Genomic DNA, 21,521 nt, shown 5'->3' on the forward strand with positions numbered 1-21,521 from the left:
TCCATATTTTGTTGCTTTTGGGAGAGGGGTTCCTCCTTCTTTAGAAATTTTTGGCAGTTGGCAAACCAACTTAGAGTGCATTGCTGCCACCAACTGGGCAGGAGTGTGCAACAGGAGATACTGGTGGGGGGGGGACCAAAAAAAAACCTGTTCTTTTAGCCATTTCTGTTTCTTTTAAATACTTTAACAATTTTGAGGGTTTTGTTTTTGAGTAGAGTGTTTGTTTTTGTCCTTGGTTGGTTCAGCAACACACTCCGCCATTTTTTTTTCCTCTACTCATGGTATATGAGCTCATAGCCTGGTTGTATTGTAGCCAATCAGAGCACACGATTGCTCCATATCTAGTGATGTGGATAGAATGAATATATATATATATATATATATATATATATATATATATATATATATATATATATATATATATAAAATAAAAAATATAGCGCGTGTGTATCTATATATCTATCTCACGCGCACACGTGTGTGTGTGTGTGTGTGTATACATGCACTTCTCCAGGATGTGTGAAAATATGATTTATAGGTAGATTGTAATTTGGAACAAAATTGAATAAATAAATAAGGTCCTCCTGGGCCCTGTATTACGAAGCGGGTTTTCTGGCTTACCAGGGTAACTTCGAGAGGAACTTGATCACGTGCAGCGTAACTTCCCGATTAACCCATACTACGAAAGTTGGCTATGTTCAAACCGAGGTATGCTGCCATGGCAATTTACACTGCATCTCAAACCCGCTCGTCTCAGGTTATGTTCTTGGTTAACCCGAGGTTTCCGATTAACCACACCCTTTTTAAACACCACCTCTCCACCGACATTTCCTCTAGAGACAATGCCAGCGTACCTGGATGACCCGTGCGATATCGGAGCGCAGATTAGAGATGAGATTTATGGCACTTTGATGGGATCCGCATCTTTGTGATCCGTTCTTTGAAAAGAGCCGTTCAAAGGACTGGCTCATTTGGCTCTTTTTTAAAATATTTATTCAGTTTTAAGAAGACCGCGTCTAAAGAAGCCAGATCCCTCTGCTTAGACAGTGACATCAATATTTCTGGACATACCTTTTATATAAAGCAACCTAGACTTACATTATTGTAACCCCTAAACGCTCATAAATAACCATTAAAAAACAATGAGGGCTTCAATGAATGTCCATGCAGAATGGCTTTTCTGTAAAAAAAAAAAAAAAAGAACCCACTCAAGAACATGGTTATCAGGAACGCAAGAATATTTTATAGAAAAACACTTGCTTTACAAAAATATTTAAGTCTGAGATACAAAATAGATGCAACTACAATAAATATAACACGAGCTAGTTATCACATGAACATTTTAATAGAAAAAAACAAACTTTCTATATTAAAAATATTGAAATTGTAACGAATAGATACAACTAAACAGTCAGATAAAGTTATAACAAGAACACAAGATTATTTTAATAGGAAAAAACAAACTATTAATGCAAAAAAATTAGAAAAATAGATACAACTAGACAAACAGATAAATAAATAAAATACACAAGTAGAACAAACAAAATGACGATAGATTAAATTAAATGAACGTCCGTGCAAAGTAGTTTTCCCACAATATCGTTAATATCACACAACAACATTATACAAAACAATTTGAACTATTAGGCAAACAGATAAAACTTGAATAAATAAAAGGCAAATGCTGTTTAGCCTACTTCTTGTCCTTGGGCAAAAGCTTTTTCATCTGAAACACAGTACAGAAAAGGAACGACAGAAAGAACGGCTCCCCCAGCTCGAGACTCGGTTCTCATCGTTCATGCCTAGGAGCCGTTCAAAAGAATCGGTTCGTTCGCGAACGTCACAACACTAGCGCAGATTGTGAGGGGCTCTCTCTGGAGAGCGAGGGTATTTAGAGACCGCCAGAATCCGCTGGCATACCCGGACGATGTTCTTCATGAACGATATAGATTATCAGCTGAGGGAATTCGTTACCTTTGCCAGCTGATCGAGGCAGACGTCTGCAATGTAACCCGCCGAAGCCAGGCCCTCACAATCGAGCAAATTATGTGCTTGTCATTGCGTTACTTTGCCAGTGGACAATATATGTATTCCATCGGTGATGCTGAAAACCTCAGTAAGAACACTGTATGTCGTATGATTCGCAAAGTGGTACTTGCCCTAATAACCAAACTGATGAATGCATTTGTCGTGTTCCCTGGGCATTTAACCGCACTTCAGATCAAAGAAGGGTTTTATGCGATCGCAGGTAATTACTAATATCAAATTGTGTCTGTTTGCCTACTCTCATAGAGACAATTGTGACTAACAAAATATACAGGTTTCCCAAGAGTAATAGGAGCCATTGACTGCACTCACATCCGAATCAGTGCACCCCTGGGAGAGAGGGGGATTATGTGAATAGAAAATCCTTCCATAGCATCAACGTACAGGTAAAAGGTCTACTTCATATAGGCCCACATTCAAATAGGTCATGTGCATACCTCAAATCAACCTGTCAGTACTGGTCCCATTTTGCGTTAGGTGATGTCAATTTTTCAGGCAGTAACACAAAATAAAGAAAAGCCAAAATCACCACTCATTCCTACTGTATTTATTTATTCAAGTTCTCCTGTTCCTGAAAAGAAAAGACAGAAAAGGCAAATGAATGCTTGCTTGCACGCGCGCGCACACACCATTATGAATGATGTTTTTATATTTCATTTTCACCTGTTGCCAGGTGCGTTTGGCACTGCTGTTGCCTCTGAAATGTTCACAGGACATACACCAACTTGGTCAAAGGGACTGAATAGTCAGTCATCCTAATTCATGTGACTCATGTGCACATATCAGCTTAAGTAGGCTACTCCATGAATTTACCATACCAAATTTTATTCAGGATTTTTAGGACATTAAACAAGCTATATATGACTGGGGCCACGTCGAAGGACCATTTTCTGTGACTTGTGATTGATCATGAAGCTTTCTCTCATCCTATACTTCTGTTCTGGAACATGTAGAAGGGAGAATGTACTTACGCATTTACCTGATCGGCAATTCGTTGCAAACATGCTTGCTGCTGTTAGATTTTGCTCTTAATGTTGTTTTGAACTCCTCGTAGCTTTGCATTATGACAGCGCATTCTTCCTCCGTGAAGTACGGCGACCGTGCCATTGTGAACAGTGGTGATTTGCGCTGATAACCTCCCCTTTCATGTGAACGTGAATTAACCCTGATTAGGTTAACACGGGTTCAACAAATCAACTTCATAACTGGCGTCGTAGTACCGTTTAACCCCAAACAAGATAACCAGGTTTTGTCAACCCCGGTTTAGCGGGGGAACCCTGGGTTACTTCTGGGTAGGTTGACCTCCGTTCTTAGTACAGGGCCCTGGTTGTGCTTTGCAGACCTCACTTTGAAAACCGTGGTTCTAGATGCTCTATTTATTGTCCTAGTTTGTCTGTCTGATTTTTGTTTGTTATACATGATGATGATATTATTATTATTAGGGCCCGAGCCCTATGGGCGAAGGCCCTATTGTTCTTGTAAGAGTTCACTATTCTTCTTCTTCTTCTTCTTCCGTCTTCTTCTTCTTTATTTTTCTCCGCTGTTGGGCCATTTTCGGGGCGCTTGCCATGGGCGAAAACGCACGAAATTTGGCTCCAGTTCCGAGAATTGCCACCGCTACTCAGAACCAGAAGCCCAAACTTGGCCGGGGCTCAGGGCCTCTATAGCGCCCCCTAAGTCGTTGTGATTTTGGCCTCCTGCATTAAGGTGCCTGGGTGCCATGTAGTTTGTAGTAGTGGCATGCCATTTGGTGCGCATATGTATCTCACTAAGCCGGACAAAAATGTAATGCCAATGCATTAGCCACGCCCAACAGGAAGTGAGGTTATTTCACTTTTGTGCGAAATGCATGGCCACGAAGACGGCGCAACTCCTCCTAGACCGTTCATAGGAATGTCACCAAAATTGATACACATCATCTACAGACATGGCTGACAAAAGTTACTAAATACGTTTCACGTAGGATAAACCGTTCAGAAGTTATACGTCAATCAATTTTCGATGCAAAATTTTACATGCTTAAAAATTCATAACAAATCTTCTGATTGCTCAAAACTGCTCATACTTCACACGCAAATCACTCATTGGGCTTCTGACATGTTACCCAATTTCTGTGCTATTTCGCCACTGGGGGCGCTATTTTTGGGCAAAAAATCCAATCTTTCCTCAAATTTGGTCAAACTTCACGGCCACCCTCTTACTACCTCCCATGTCATGTATACCACATTTTGGGAATTTTCGTCCATGGGGGGGCGCTGTTTTTGGCCGACGCAATTGCTCCAAAACGGGTTTTTGGTAAATAATTCCATAATGCTTTTCCTTCACACCACTACCTTGTGATAGTACGTTGCTGTTGTAGACACTTATTTTTCCAACTCATAATCGCTCATGTGCAGCATTGCGCCACCTACTGACATGGGAAAAACCAAAAAATTTATTCTTCAAAAATCTATATCTCATCTTCTATTTCCTCAATTGTCATCAAACTTCATACGCACACTCTTCATAGCTCACCTGACATATACGCCAAATTTTGTGCACTTTCTCCACTGGGGGCGCTATTTTTGGGCAAAAAATCCACTCTTTCCTCAGATTTGGTCAAACTTCACGGCCACCCTCTTACTACCTCCCATGTCATGTATACCACATTTTGGGAATTTTCGTCCATGGGGGGCGCTGTTTTTGGCCGACGCAATTGCTCCAAAACGGGTTTTTGGTAAATAGTTCCATAATGCTTTTTCCTTCACACCACTACCTTGTGCTAGTACGTTGCGGTTGTAGACACTTATTTTTCCAACTCATAATCGCTCATGTACAGCATAGCGCCACCTACTGACATGGGAAAACCCAAAAATTTATTCTTCAAAATTCTATATCTCATCTTCTATTTACTCAATTGTCATCAAACTTCATACGCAAACTCTTCATAGCTCACCTGACATATACGCCAAATTTTGTGCACTTTCGCCCCTGGGGGTCCTGGTTATGGCGAAAATGATATTGCAGCTTCTGATTTGTCAAACTTGGCAAGCAAACTCTTTACAAGACCCTTATTGGGGCGCTTGCCATGGTCGACAACGCACGAAATTTGGCTCCTTTTTCTTAGACTGCCACCGCTACTGAGAACCAGAAGCCCAGATCCAGGCGGGCCTCAGGGCCTCTATAGCGCCCCCCGAGCACCGTACAGTGCGAGACCCTATTGTTGCCATGTGTCCAATTCTGTGCTTTGTTGCCATTGTGGCAGTAATGTCTCTTGCCGAAGAAGCTGTGGAAGGTATTTCGCGGGGACGCATGCCCCCGCCCCCCTTGGCCGCTGGCGCGAGGGCCCGTCGAGGCCGCTTGCGGCTTTAATTATTATTATTATTATTATTATTAATAATAATTTGCACTAGCAGCGCTGGTACAAATTGTTACTCAGGATCCTTCTACTTCAGTTTTATTATTATTATTATTATTATTATTATTATAATAATATCCTCCTTATGTATTTTTAGGATGCTCTTTCTCCCTCAGTTGTCAACCAGTCATTGCCTAAATTTCACATGAAGAATACCTCTGGGCTGAATTAAGATACTTTGACTTTTGGTGCTTATCTGGATCACCTAACTTGCATGATCCATGAAAAATGGGCTTTTTTTTTCCTCACTAAGCATCATCCCCTATCTCTTACCGTTCTGGATCTATAGGGTACGGTGACCAGACATCCTGGTTTGTAAGTGCTCATGCAATTCACTCTGACTTTAGTCAGATTATCTATATTATTATTATTATTATTATTATTAATATTAGTTTGTACTAGCTGTGCTGGTGCAAATTGTTCCTCTAATTCAGGATCTTTCTTCTTCTCCTAACTTTTTTTTTTTTTAGGACAGTATTTCTCCCTTAGTTTTCAACCAGTCATCACCAAATTTCACATGAACACCTTTAGGCTGAATTAAGTTGCTGTGACCTTTTGGTGTTGATCCAGATCACAGAACTGGAAGGATCCATGAAAAACGGGATTTTTTTTTTTTCAATCAGTTTTCCTTTATTTTGTTCAGGGTGGCAGGGTGCAGCTTTTTTCCTCATGAAGCGTCATTCTCTATTTATTTATTTATTTATTTATTTAATAAATAAAATTAATTACTGTGACTTTAGTTAGTCTCGATCTAGATGATTTTTATGATTTTTATAGCTTGTATAGTGACATTCCCACTGGTTTGTAATTGGCAGTGGATTGATATTACATGTGAACAACAGTCCAGTGCATGTCTAGCCATTAAACTAATCACATTGTGCCTGTTCACTAATCTCCAGTGCAGGTTTATGACATGATTTGATTCGCAAATGAAGATTACCCATTGGAACCTGAAGGTGAAGACCAGCATTTGTGATTTATTGCATTTGTATTACAGTTGGTGAACTCCTATGTCATGACAAGCAGAGAAATTCCACTGAACACTGCAGCATGTCGACTTTTGCTGAATATCATGCCGGGCCTGGAGACAGCAGTTGTCTTTCAGGAGAAGGTAAAGAAGACTTGGCTTTTCAGGTTGTCAAGACATTGTTTTATTGAAAACCGAAGACAATCTAAGCACAGGGTTGTGTTCTTAAGGTTGATTTTCTAGCTGGCCCTGGGTATCGAACCTTTTGACCTGAACCTGTTACTGTGATCTTTATGCATTATGTGCCTTGTCCCTTTGTAGTCAGTGTACAGTCAGGTAATGTGTTGATATTCAATTTTAATAAATTAAGAAAAAACTCAGCATGAGTAAACTAGTCAGATCTTTATGATTTAAGTATTATGAGTTCCTGACTCCAATTTAGAATTCAGTAGATGCATTCAAATAGACTGCATATGTTTTGGGTACATTATGTATATATTTAACAATTATTCCACGAATAATTGGAATAATTTTATTATATCCACATTCACTGGATTTTGAGAAACGGAGCATTTTTATTTTTTTGTAAGTTGGATAAATAAAAACTTTATACAAAACGTCTGACAATCATTTCCATTTAGCAGACGTGACAGTTCGCATACATGCGTGATTTTTTTTAATGCTTAAAGATGAGTGTGGACAAACCAGCGAAACGACTATTATAATATACGTTCTTGCCATCAGATGGTTTTATTCCATATTTTGTGTTTTATTTATTTTTTTTAAATTTTTTTGGAGTTTTGTTTTCAAATAGAGTTTTTTATTTTGTCCTCGGTTGGTTCAGCAAAACGCTTCCTCATTTTGTTTTTCTCTACTCACGGGATATGAGCTGATAGCCTAATAGTAGAGTTGCCAATCAGAGCGCGCAATTGTTCATATCCAGTGAATGTGGATATAATAATTAAATAATATTGGCTGGCTTTGAGTGGTATATCAGATATATTCCATTCAGCTAGCATGATATTGAACTCATATTTGACTCATACAGTATCATGCTAGCTGAATGTAATACATCTGATATACCACAAAAAAAGCCACCATTCTCTCTCTCTCTCTCTCTCACTCACTCACTCACTCACTCACACACACACACACACACACACACACACACACACACACACACACACACACCCCTTATCAGCGTTCTCGAAGGCCAACGGTAGCTTACCTGCAAGTTGTCACCTTCCAGACGCTATTGCGTTCATCAGTAGCACAGGCTAACAACCGTGAAACTATTATTTCTGTCCCAAGACTTTTTCCATGCACACTCACCACAGCATTTTTCGCTCAGACTTAAGTATTAATTTCCTGATGTAATTTACTTAGTTACAACCCCAATTCCAAAAAAGTTGGGACAAAGTACAAATTTTAAATAAAAATGGAATGCAATAATTTACAAATCTCAAACTGATATTGTATTCACAATAGAACATAGACAACATATCAAATGTCGAAAGTGAGACATTTTGAAATTTCATGCCAAATATTGGCTTATTTGAAATTTCATGACAGCAACACATCTCAAAGTTGGGACGGGGCAATAAGAGGCTGGAAAAGTTAAGGGTATGTAGCAGTTCGGATGGGTGGGTGGAGCACAGAAGGACGGCAGGCCAGAACTGAGTTCACAAAACCCGTTTATTTTAGCTTTTCAGCCTTAACTATACACACGCACACTCCCGTCATCTGGTTGGGGAGAGAGACCCCTCTCTGCTCTCGCTCTCTTCCTTAAATAGGGCGTGGTCACTGGGGAAGACACACAAACACATTAATCAACCTCAGGTGCAGTGATAATGCCACTTACCTTCCCCAACTCCACCCTCCGGTCGCAGACCGACGCTTGGCCATGCCCCCCCACATACCCCCAGCCGACACCCCCGACTGGAGAGGAAGTCCGCCACGACCATCTGTGCCCCTGGCCTGTGGATCACCTTGAAGTTGAAGGGTTGGAGTGCCAGATACCAACGGGTGATCCGCGCGTTGGCATCCTTCATGCGGTGGAGCCACTGGAGGGGCACGTGGTCCGAACAGAGGGTGAAAGGGCATCCCAGCAGGTAGTAATGGAGGGCGAGGACTGCCCACTTGATCGCTAGGCACTCCTTTTCAATGGTGCTGTAGCGCCCCTCACGCACCGACAGCTTCCTACTGATATGGGCAATTCCATGTAAATGTCAACCTCACCATGCAAAAATAAAGCAACATGTAATACATCAAAACCACTCCCAGAGATCTCACCTAGGCCTGTATTTTACAGATGTGAATAAGTTGAACCAATTTGTAACCAACCTAATATGTCACTGTCAGTCTTTCTTTCTTATAATGTAAACCCCAAGCTAAAATCAACTTTGATCATGTACAATTCTATATTATTGCCACAAGCCACAGAAATGTATGCTAAAATCCACAAAACAGCAAAACAATAGCCATTCTAAATATTATTTAAGAACTTTGATAGCTTTAGCTGATATTTAGAGAGTTTTTCAAAGGGTTATGGTGGTTAAATTGCTGATTTTCTAAACATATGCCATGTCTATTTCAGACGCGTCACATCCATAACGGAATTTCGTCACATCCATAACGCTGACTTTTCCTTCCGAAACTCTGCATGAAATACAAAATATTTTAAACAAAGATTTTTTAATATTCACCTTGGACCCCTCTATCAAATGGATATCTCCATTTCGACATTAGGTTTACAATTTCACAGAGTTTGATAAAAATGTACAGTCACCCAAGAAAAGTGATACTTTTTCTGTCACATCCATAACGCATCTTTTATTGGCATTTTCTGGCATGCCCTAGATGTACTATGGGAATTGTTCTTGTTCTATCATTTCTCCAGTATGGTACAGCCTTAAAATATGCAACACCTGTTTAAATACTGGGAGACAATAAAACATGCACTGGGTCATTTGTTGCCATTTTGAGTTCAAGTGTCACGTCCATAACGCTGGAATTGCTCTATACAACACTAGGCGGTCCTCGCCCTCCACCTCCTGGGACAAAACAGCCCCCAGCCCTCTGTCCGACGCATCCGTCTGTAACATAAAGGGGAGAGAAAAGTCAGGGGAGTGTAAAAGTGGCCCCCGACACAGTGCAGCCTTTACCTCAGAAAAAGCCCACTGGCATTGCTTCGTCCACTGGACTGGATCTGGTGCCACCTTTTTAGTCAGATCAGTCAGTGGGCTGGTGACGTCCGAATAGTTAGGTATAAACCTACGATAATAGCCAGCCAGCCCCAGGAACTGTCTCACCCCCTTTTTGGTCTTGGGCCTCGGGTAGCCCGCAATTGCTGCTGTCTTGTTAATTTGGGGACGCACCTGCCCGTTGCCCAAGTGGAAGCCCAGATACAATACTTCCACCCGCCCAATCGCACACTTCTTTGGGTTGGCTGTGAGACCCGCTCGCTTCAGCGACCTAAGGATGGCCCTCAGATGTTGGAGGTGCCTTGGCCAGTCATTACTATAGATAATTATATCGTCGAGGTAGGCGGCCGCATAAGTGGCGTGGGGGCGGAGGACGCTATCCATCAGCCGCTGAAATGTAGCGGGTGCCCCAAACAGCCCAAAAGGAAGTGTGACAAACTGGTGTAATCCGAACGGTGTGGAAAAGGCCATTTTTTTTCTCGGGATAATGGAGTCAAGGGGATCTGCCAATAACCCTTTGTCAAATCCAGTGTCTGGTAAAAGCGAGCCGTGCCTAGTCGATCGAGCAACTCCTCAATACTAGGCATTGGGTACGCGTCGAATTTAGACACTGTGTTGACTTTCCTATAGTCTACACAGAACCGGACTGACCCGTCGGCCTTGGGTACCAAGACCACCGGGCTGCTCCAGTCACTGTGGGACTCCTCGACGATGCCCATTTCGAGCATGGCCTCGAGTTCTTCCCGAACCACTTTTTTCTTGTGTTCGGGTAGCCTGTAAGGGCGGCTACGCACTACCACCCCCGGGGGCGTCTCAGTGTGGTGCTCTATGAGGTTGGTGTGGCTGGGCAGGGGCGAGAACACGTCCGAAAACTCGGTCTGCAACTGGGCAACCTCTGTGAGTTGGGTCGGGGAGAGGTGGTCTCCACAGGGGACCGGAGAGGTATGTGATGCCAATGTTCCCTTTTGAACCTCCAGCCCCAGCTCCGCCTTCTCCGGAACCACCGACACCAACGCCACGGGGACCTCCTCATTCCAGAGTTTGAGCAGATTGAGGTGGTAAACCTGTAACGCCCCACCCCTGTCCGTTCGCCTCACCTCATAGTCAACGTCCCTGACTCGCCATGTGACCTCAAAGGGTCCTTGCCACTTGGCGACTAATTTGGAGCTCGACGTGGGCAACGGTACGAGTACTTTATCTCCCGGTGCGAACTCCCTGAGGCGCGTACCCTTGTCGTACAGGCGGGTTTGTCGTTCTTGGGCCTGCCGCAAATTCTCCTGGGTTAGGTGGGTGAGTGTGTGGAGTTTTGCGCGCAGGTCAATAACGTATTGGATTTCATTTTTACTTTGTGAAGGTCCCTCCTCCCAATTTTCCCGCAGCACATCTAGAATGCCGCGCGGCTTATGCCCATATACCAATTCAAACAGGGAGAACCCCGTGGAGGGTTGGGGGACCTCTCACACTGAAAACAAGGGTTCGAGCCACTTATCCCAATTACGTGTGTCCTCACTTACGAATTTTTTAATTATATTTTTGAGGGTGCGATTGAACCGTTCAACTAAACCGTCCATTTGTGGGTGATGCATGCTGGTGCGGATCAGCTTAATACCCAACAACCTATACAGTTCATTTAGTGTACGTGACATAAACGAGGTGCTTTGGTCAGTCAGAATCTCTTTCGGGATTCCAACTTGGGAGATAACGCGGAAGAGTGCCTCCGCAATACTGCGTGCTGAGATATTGCGAAGAGGCACCACTTCCGGGTATCACGCTGCATAGTCCACCAGAACTAATATAAAGCGGTACCCTCATGTTGACTGATCTAATGGCCTGATGAGATCCCTCCCAATTCTTTCGAACGGGGTCTCGATTAATGGCAGAGGGTGCAAAGGCGCTTTTGGAATGGCCGCTGGATTTACTAACTGGCATTTGCGGCACGCCGTACACCACCTACAGACATCGCCGCGAATCCCTGGCCAATAGAACCGGGCCATTATTTGGGCTTGTGTTTTATCCTGCCCCAAGTGTCCAGCCATGGGATTAAAGTGAGCCGCCTGGGATACCGATTCCCGGCGGCTCTTTGGAATCAACAGCTGCGTGACTTTCTCTTTAGTTTGAGTGTCCTGCGTCACTCGGTATAATCTATCCTTCATAATTGCGAAGTACGGGAAGGACAGGGTGGCGTTTGGCTGGAGCATTTGACCATCGATTACTCTCACTTGGTCAAATGCATGCCGCAGAGTCTCGTCTCGCGACTGCTGTAATGGAAAATCCGCGAGGGATTCCCAGATAGAGAGAGGAGGAAGAGAGGAGGAGCCGGCAGCTCCTCACTCTGACGCGGAGCTGACGTAGATGGCTCTGTGACAGCTGCTCCCGTCAACACGACACCGGGACCTCCTCTTATTAAACTACGGCAAGACCCACTCTTCACTAGGTGACTCATTAATTCCCCAAATCCCAGCCAATCCGTCCCCAAAACTATCGAGTGGGTAAGGCGAGGATTAACCGCTGCCTTCGCTATAAAATTTTTTTTTTCCCCTCGAAAAAAATGTGGACCGACACTAAAGGGTAGTTGTGAACATCCCCGTGCACACACAACACCTTCACCAATTGTGCTCCCCCCAATGCCTCGTCTTGCACCAGGTTTTGGTGGATTGAGGTCTGATTACAACCAGAATCCACCAACACCTGATGTGTATCCCCTTGGATACTCACCGGTATGCGATACGCTCCGGCCCGATCGAGGGCGGCTCCTGGCGTGTCGGGGATCCGAACCACCGCGCCACCTCCATTACTGAGCACTGCTGTTGGAGGTGGCCCGGCTCCCCGCAGCGCCGGCAAACCGGCCCGGTCTTCCTCTCTGCACTAGTGCTCTGGGGCTCACTCACCTGGGGGGGGGGGGAGACAGACACAGGAGGGAGAAATGAGAGGGCACCGCGGGTGTGGCGGGCTGGCTGGCTGGGCTGGGGCGGGCCCCGCCTCCGCGTGTGTGGCGGGCCCCGCCTCCGCGTGTGTGGCGGGCCCCGCCTCCGCGTGTGTGGCGGGCCCCGCCTCCGCGTGTGTGGCGGGCCCCGCCTCCGCGTTGGGGGAACGGGGTGAGGATGAGATACACTAGGAGAGGAGGGGGGAGAAGAGGTTGTCTGCTGTCCTGCCATCGGGACAGCCGCCAAATGGTCCTCTGCCAGCTCGATTGCCTGATCCAGCGATGCCGGGCGGTGGCACTGGACCCACTCTGCAGCTCTGGCTAGTAGACGCACGGTGTACTGCTCCAGCGTCACCTGGTCGATGATCCCCTCGGCGTCGCGATTGTCGGCCCTCAACCACCGCCCGCAGGCATCCCGGAGTTGCTGGCCAAACGCGAACGGCCGGCCGACTTCCTCCAAGCGCGGAAGCGCTGCCGTTGTTACTCGGGGGTGCGCCCCACATGCTGGAGGACGGCCCGGCGACAGTCCGCATAGGCCGGTCGGCGGGGAGCTGTAGCACGGCCAGCTGCGCCTCTCCCATTAGCAGGGGGAGGAGGCGCGCTGCGCGCTGTTCCATCGGCCACCCCGAGGTCACCACCTGTTCAGAGAATGTGAGGAAGGCCTCGGGTTCGTCCTGCGGGCCCATCTTCGTCAGGGTGAAGGGGGATGGCCCCGCGGCGGTGGGCCCTGCCGACGGGAGGAGGTGCCGGAACGCCTGTCGCTCTTCCTGCTGAGCCAGCATCAGAGCCTCGAACCGCTGTTCCTGTTCCTTCCGGAGGGCGACTAGTGCCTGGTGCTGGCTTTGCTGAGCCATGGCGAGGGCGTGGACCAGCTCGGCGAAAGGGGAGGACTCCATGGGGCTGTTCTGCTTCGGCGCTCCAAGGCCCCAGGTTTCAGCACCACTGTAGCAGTTCGGATGGGTGGGTGGAGCACAGAAGGACGGCAGGCCAGAACTGAGTTCACAAAACCCATTTATTTTAGCTTTTCAGCCTTAACTACACACACACACACACACACATATATATACAAATTATATATATATATATATATATATATATATATATATATATATATATATATATATATATATATGTGTGTATATATCTGATCTTCGGGCCCTTAGATGGCACTGCGTTACATGCAGGCATGCTTCTGTATTGGAAATCACAAAATGCTCAGGAATATTTCCAGAGAACATTATCTGTGAACACAATTCACAGGGCCATCTACCATTGCCAGCTAAAACTCAATAGTTCAAAGAAGAAGCCGTATCTAAACATGATCCAGAAGCGCAGACGTCTTCTCTGGGCCAAGGCTCATTTAAAATGGACTGTGGCAAAGTGGAAAACTGTTCTGTGGTCAGACGAATCAAAATGTGAAGTTCTTTATGGAAATGAGGGATGCCGTGTCATTCGGACTAAAGAGGAGAAGGACGACCCAAATTATCAGCGCTCAGTTCAGAAGCCTGCATCTCTGATGGTATGGGGTTGCATTAGTGCATGTGGCATGGGCAGCTTACACATCTGGAAAGACCCCATCAATGCTGAAAGGTATATCCAGGTTCTAGAGCAACATGTGCTCCCATCCAGACAACGTCTCTTTCAGGGAAGACCTTGCATTTTCCAACATGACAATGCCAAACCACATACTGCATCAATTACAGCATCATGGCTGCGTAGAAGAAGGGTCCGGGTACTGAACTGGCCAGCCTGCAGTCCAGATCTTTCACCCATAGAAAACATTTGCCGCATCATAAAATGGAAGATACGACAAAAAAGACCTAAGACAGTTGAGCAACTAGAATCCTACATTAGACAAGAATGGGTTAACATTCCTATCCCTAAACTTGAGCAACTTGTCTCCTCAGTCCCCAGACGTTTGCAGACTGTTGTAAAGAGAAAAGGGGATGTCTCAGTGGTAAACGTGGCCTTGTCCCAACTTTTTTGAGATGTGGTGTTGTCATGAAATTTAAAATCACCTAATTTTTCTCTTTAAATGATACATTTTCTGTTTAAACATTTGTCATCTGTATTCTATTCTGAATAAAATATGGAATTTTGAAACTTCCACATCATTGCATTCCGTTTTTATTTACAATTTGCACTTTGTCCCAACTTTTTTGGAATCGGGGTTGTACTTTCAACATCGACAACTACACACAGTGGAGCAACCTGGCAGTCAGAATTCTCTCAAAATCTTCTGCTTTTAAAGAAGCAAACCTTGCAGCCATGTTTGTTTCCAAACTGTCACAGTCACTCGCTAGCGTGGAAGTTTTACATCTCCGACATGTCTCTCTTCCAGTTTTTCGATGTCCATTGGTATGCTTTTCTCTTGTAAATATGTGTGAAGAATATATAATGAAGTTTTGCTAGCCTTTCGGGTGTTCAGCGCCTTTTTAGTTTCAGTCTTCAGTTTATTTAGTGCTTAAACTTGGCACTGGATAAGCCTTGTCTTCTCTCTTTCCTGGCCGACAAAGAAATTATTCTGCACATGCGCAGCAGAAATGTTTTGTCATTGGATCTTCGCATGAGCTCCGATGTGTGACGTCGTGTTGTCTTGAATATTATATTATAACAATATTGCACACTCATTTAATTACAGCATTCAGTCTTTTTGGGTAGAAGTCTGTCAGCTTGCCACATCTAGACTTGGCAATATTTGCCCACTCTGCAAAAGCGCTCCAAATCTGTCAGATTGCGAGGGCATCACTTGTGCACAGCTCTCTTCAGGTCACCCCACAGATTTTGAATTGGATTTAGGTCTGCGCTCTGGCTGAGCCATTCCAAAACTTTTTTTGGGGTCATTGTCATGCTGAAAGATGAAGTTCCTCTTCAGCTTTCTAGCAGACACCTGTAGGTTTGGGCCAGAATTGACTGGTATTTAGAACTGTTCCTAATTCCCTCCACCTTGACTATAGCTCCTGTTCCAGCTAAAGAAAAACAACCCCAAAACATGATGATGCCACCACCATGCTTCACCGTGGGTATGGGGTTCTTTTGGTGATGCGCAGTGTTGTTTTTGCATCAAACATAGCTTTAGGGAAAGTTGGTTCCCCCCCCCCCCCCCTTTTTTTTTTTTTTTTGCAAAATTTAGCCGGGCCGGGATGTTTTTCTTTGACCCTACCTCATAGTCCAGGCATATAGAGAATACAGGAGATTGTAGTCACATGTAGTACACAACCAGTACTTGCCAGAAATTCCTGCAGCTCCTTCAGTGTTGCTGTAGGCCTCTCGGCAGCCTCCCTGACCAGGTTTCGTTTTGTCTTTTCATCAATTTTGGAGGGACGTCCAGTTCTTAGTAATGTCACTGTTGTCCCATATTTTCTCCACTTCCCGATGACGGTCTTCACTGTGCTCCATGGTATATCTAATGCCGTGGAAAACTTATTTATTTTTGTACCCTTCTCCTGACTGATACCTTTCAACAATGAGATCCCGTCGATGCTTTGTAAGCTCTCTGTGAACCCTGGCTTTTGCTGGAGGACACAACTGACTTAATGTCTGAACTTTATTTGGGGTTAATCGGAGTCATTTTATTTGATGGCAGGTGAGAACCCAAAACACTGAATACTGTAATTAAATCAAAAAGGTGCTTCAACAAAGTACTAGTTTAAGGGTGTGCACACTTATGCAATCAGCTTATTGTACGTTTGTTTTTCCCCCTAACAGATTTGTTTTTCAATTTAATTGTACAGATTATACGGTGCTCAGTGTAAATGAGTACACCCCCTTTGAAAAGTAACATTTTAAACAATATCTCAATGAACACACAGTTTCCAAAATGTTGAAAAGACAAAGTTTAATATAACATCTGTTTAACTTATAACGTGAAAGTAAGGTTAATAATATAAACTTGGATTACACATTTTTCAGTTTTACTCAAATTAGGGTGGTGCAAAAATGAGTACACCCCACAACAAAAACTACTACATCTAGTACTTTGTATGGCCTCCATGATTTTTAATGACAGCACCAAGTCTTCTAGGCATGGAATGAACAAGTTGGCGACATTTTGCAACATCAATCTTTTTCCATTTTTCAACAATGACCTCTTTTAGTGACTGGATGCTGGATGGAGAGTGGTGCTCAACTTGTCTCTTCAGAATTCCCCATAGGTGTTCGATTGGGTTCAGATCAGGAGACATACTTGGCCACTGACTCACTTTCACCCTGTTCTTCAGAAATCCAGCAGTGGCCTTAGATGTGTGTTTTAGTCATGTTGGAAAAGTGCACGATGACCAAGGGCACAGAGTGATGGTAGCATCTTCTCTTTCAGTATAGAGCAATACATCTGTGAATTCATGATGCCATCAATGGAATGCAGCCCCACATAAGGACACTGCCACCACCATGTTTCACTGTAGGCACCATGCATTTTTCTTTGTATTCCTCACCTTTGCGATGCCATCAGTTCCAAAAGCATTTATCTTGGTCTCATCACTCCAGAGTATAGAGTCCCAGTAGTCTTCATCTTTGTCAGCATGGGCCCTGGCAAACTCTAGGCGGGCTTTTTTGTGCCTGGGCTTTAGGAGAGGCTTCTTTCGTGGATGGCATCCATGCATGCCATTCCTTTGCAGTGTACACCATATTGTGTCACGGGAAATAGTCACCCCAGTTTGGCTTTCTACTTCTTTAGATAACTGCAGTGAACTTGCATGCTGATTTTCTTCAACCCTTCTCATCAGAAGACGCTCCTGTCGAGGTGTTAACTTCCGTGGACAACCTGGACGTCTCTGAGAGATGGTTGCAGTTCCATCTTTCTTAAATTTTTGTACCACTTTTGCTACAGTATTCTGACTGATAAGTCAAGCTTTGCTGATCCTCTTGTAGCCTTCACCTTTGTGGTGTAAAGAAATTGTTTTCTTTGGGGAATTCTGAAGAGAAGTTGAGCATCACTCTCCATCCAGCATCCAGTCACTAAAAGAGGTCATTGTTGAAGAATGGAAAAAGATTGATGTTGCAAAATGTCGCCAACTTGTTCATTCCATGCCTAGAAGACTTGGTGCTGTCATTAAAAATCATGGGGGCCATACACAGTACTAGATGTAGTCGTTTTTGTTGTGGGGTGTACTCATTTCTGCACCACCCTAATTTGAGGGAAACTGAAAAATGTGTAATCTAAGTTTATATTATTAACCTTACTTTCACGTTATAAGTTAAACAGATGTTATATTAAACTTTGTCTTGTCAACATTTTGGAAATTGTTTGTGTTCATTGAGATATTTAAAATGTTACTTTTCAAAGGGGGTGTACTCATTTACGCTCAGCACTGTATGTCACATTAAAGGTGGGAAAAGTTTTGAAATTATTTATCGCTGTCTTTTTCTCTTTTTTTTTTTTTTTTTAATTTTAATTTTTAAATTTTTTTTTATTTAAAACATCAGAGAAACCTAGCATTTTAATGGGGTCTGTACACTTTTTATATCCTGTGTGTGTGTGTGTGTGTGTGTGTGTGTGTGTGTGTGTGTGTGTGTGTGTGTGTGTGTAAAAGAATGTAGCATTAGTAATTGTCTGACTGACCATGTTTTCGAGACTTGCTATATTTGCCCTTTCTCAGGCAAAGAGCAAACGGTTATCTCTGACTCAGTCTAGCAGTACGAATCAGATTTTCAGGTTTCAGAACCAAATCAACCCATTTTTGAACCATCGTGGTTTGTAAACTTGGCATACTACATTTTAACTTCAACTTCTTAAGCAATGTAGGAAGTGGGGCAGTGGTGTACAGGACTTTCTTGTAACCGTGTGTGTGTGTTTTACAGGAAGGCATTGTAGAGCGCCTGTTTAAATGGGCCCGGGAGGCTGAGGAGCCCTTGAGAATCTATGCTACAGGTTTGCTTGCAGGAGCCATGGAGAACCAGGACATTGCTGCCAACTACCGTGAGGAGAACTCTGTTCTGGTCTGTGACACCTTCAGCCTGGCACTTTTTCATTACTCCTAACACCATTCCTGTTCCTAAGAAATTGTACATTTGTGTTGTTAATATGCATATTATATAACATATTAATATACAGTTTTATTACTGAGCTTTAGTACACAGAAGTCAAAAATATTTCTTTATTCTCTGATTGGCCATGTTTTAATCCATGTATGTCTACAGATATAAATATTGGTTCAAATGGAAATGTTATGCAATTATACATAAATCTCATCTATTCAGTTCTATTTATCAATAGATGTTCTGTGTTTCATTGTAAAAAAAAATATGATAACTGTTGCTCAAGACAAAAAATTACAAATGATGGTGATTTCTTTCATAGTTGTCATTGTTCCACTGTATGCGTCTGAGATTTGGTCCCTCCGTCCGTCCAGCCATCCATAAAAGCCCCATTTCTCTGTTTCATTTCCTGGAATTCTGTTTGTCTGTTTTTGTCTGGAAGCTCTTGTTTACTGGGTATGATGTTTTATTGTAAAATATAGCTCTGTTAAGATGCTACTATGTTCTTAGTGCTGCTGTTCTAGGACGCTGAAGATGTGCTGATGTTCTAATACAACAAGAATTCTATTTAAATGTCCAAGTTTATGTTCCTCAACGAGAAACCTCAATTGGAGAATTAAAGCCCTCTAAAAAGCCATTTTTCCACAAATGAATGCTTACCTGATGCACTTTTATTCCAGGTTCCCTTAATGCTGCAGAGGCTCCGAGAACTCCAGGAGAAAGAAGGAGAAAGCCGGAAGGACTTCAAGCGGCCCAGTCTACGCAAGAGCATGGAGCCCTTGCTTCCTCTGGATGAGGAAGCAGTAGATGGCAAGTTTTTGCCCAGCCCTTCGCATACTCACTCAGAAAATAACAGTTTTGGACATGAATCGGATGGGGCGGTCTCTCCTGTGCCCAGTTTAACCCAGAAAAGCAGCAGCCGAGTCCACTCTGGTGTCAAAGAAGTAATGAAATTGGCTCTGCCACGCCATTCTGAGTTGGATAACCCTAGTGAGGGAGCAAGAGATTTCAGGAAGAAGATGGAGCGAGAGAATGGCAGGAAGGCCAAACAGAAGCTGAACTTCTCATTGCCAGATCCAGAGCGCAGCTTTAGCGAGTTGTCCAACAGCAGCTGGTCAGAGATGAGCCCGTGGGTAATTGGGAACAACTACCACTTGTACCCACTTACAGCGGGCATCGAGCAGCGTCTCATTCTTCAGTACCTCACACCATTGGGGGAGTACCAGGAGGTGAGGTTGTGTTCATGTAAAATGTATTATTATTATTTTATTAATATGGTAAGTTCATGGTGCCCTAACTTGGAGCACAATGGTCAGCTGACCCCATGCTGCAAAACCATTGTTAAATGAATATAATGGAATACATCCCGAATGTAAGTAAGGAATAACACTTGATGGGGCATGCTGTTATAAGAAAACAGTGATGCCACCAATTAATTTTTGTCCTATAAGAGCATGTCCTGAAGTGTTTCATTTGATTTGTACCATGATTGATTTTCTTTATTAATGATGAGCATATTCTTTAAAATTATATAATCTTATGTTCCTAATTATAGATATTTAGGCACTGCCTAAAAGCAGAGCTCCTGATGAGAGTATGAGCAAAATATTTGCAAGGATACGAATTGAAGCTGAATAGAATATTCTATCATATGAACCATTGAATTGAGTGTATTTCGTGCCAATAAATTGCTGCGTTGTCTTATGACGGTGATATGAATAATGAGCTGCGCATCACAGTTATGAATACTGATTTATTCCTTTGACACTGCATAATATGCGCCAGAAACACCACCACAACATTTACAATGGTGTGACTCTGCTGGGTGCCTGGTGGACAGCAGGAAACCAATGCTTTCACTTTACATCATCATTAGAGATGTCCACAAGCACCGGCGACTGTCGGTTTTCTCCGCCAACACAGACAGTCTGCGCCGGCTACTTGGTCCCAGAAAAAAATGAAAACTTTCCTTTCAATGATCAAGTAATTTATATCGTCTCAGCTGCCCATAATTTGCTGCAAATCCAATTATTTCACCACCAGATTGTCGGTCTACAATTCAGGTCATGACCGGAAGCAACGCAATATTAGTTGATCGATTCTCGCGCTCTGAGTCGGACCATGTGGCCATGCCATGGTCTATGTAGTTATGTTACAGAGCCAGGCAGCATACTACAGAGGGTAACCAAGAAAGCCAAGCACGCGTACATCTGGAGGGAAATTTCATACATATTTGGCAAATATTTTACAGGGAAATGGTTACAAATTTATTTGCTGAGCGTGCACCAGAAGGCATGTAAATTTAAAAATGTTCTGTGGGGGAATGTCCACAGAACAACTTCCTACTCCTAGCATTAGCAGCCTACTTTTTTTTTTTTTAATGCCTCCGCCATCTTAAGGTGCAGGAGGCATTATGTTTTCGGGTTATCCGTCCGTGCGTGCATCCGTCCGTCTGTCCCGAAACCTTGTGAACACGTGTGTGCATGCGTCCGTCCCGAAACCTTGTGAACACGATATCTCAAAGGCTAATGAAGGGAATTTCACCAAACTTTCACCATTCGTGCGCTTTGGGACAAACATGAACTGATTTAGATTTTGAGATCAAAAGGTCAAGGTCACTGTGAGGTCAAATGTCTGTCCAAAAACCTTGTGAACACAAGATCTCCAAGGCTAATACAAGTAATTTCACCAGGTCAAGATTACTGTGAGGTCAAATGTCCATCCCCAAATCACAACTTGAGGCGTGTAGTCTACCGGGCGGAGGCATCCCCATCGACGCCGTTGGCGTCGAGTTCTATCTAGTTTTTTTTTTTTTTAAGCTGGCTCCTTCAGATTTTCTGGAGACTCTTGCAGTATTACTGTATAGTTACGATTATCAAACTTGATATATTACAGTTGTCTGGTTACATCTGTCACATCCATGCACTTTGAAGCATGGAGCCACAGATTGCAAAGCACGCACCTGCGATTAGGACTAATTAGCATGCACCTGTTCCTAATCAGAGTGCA

The 21,521-nt window shown here is 43.7% G+C and overlaps 1 protein-coding gene across 3 annotated transcripts in view; it reads left to right on the top strand.

Moving 5' to 3' along the window:
* LOC132893011 (DDB1- and CUL4-associated factor 1) overlaps positions 1 to 21,521 on the top strand; it is a 111,273-nt gene that overhangs the window by 57,546 nt on the left and 32,206 nt on the right. For all 3 annotated transcript variants that reach the window (XM_060931700.1, XM_060931699.1, XM_060931701.1), the window contains 3 exons: positions 6,441 to 6,554; positions 18,336 to 18,473; positions 19,193 to 19,741. In XM_060931700.1, coding sequence (XP_060787683.1) covers positions 6,441 to 6,554; positions 18,336 to 18,473; positions 19,193 to 19,741 — 801 coding nt within the window. The remainder of the gene's footprint in view (positions 1 to 6,440; positions 6,555 to 18,335; positions 18,474 to 19,192; positions 19,742 to 21,521) is intronic.

Source organism: Neoarius graeffei, chromosome 10 (genome assembly GCF_027579695.1).
Source record: "Neoarius graeffei isolate fNeoGra1 chromosome 10, fNeoGra1.pri, whole genome shotgun sequence".
NCBI classification, from domain to species: domain Eukaryota; kingdom Metazoa; phylum Chordata; class Actinopteri; order Siluriformes; family Ariidae; genus Neoarius; species Neoarius graeffei.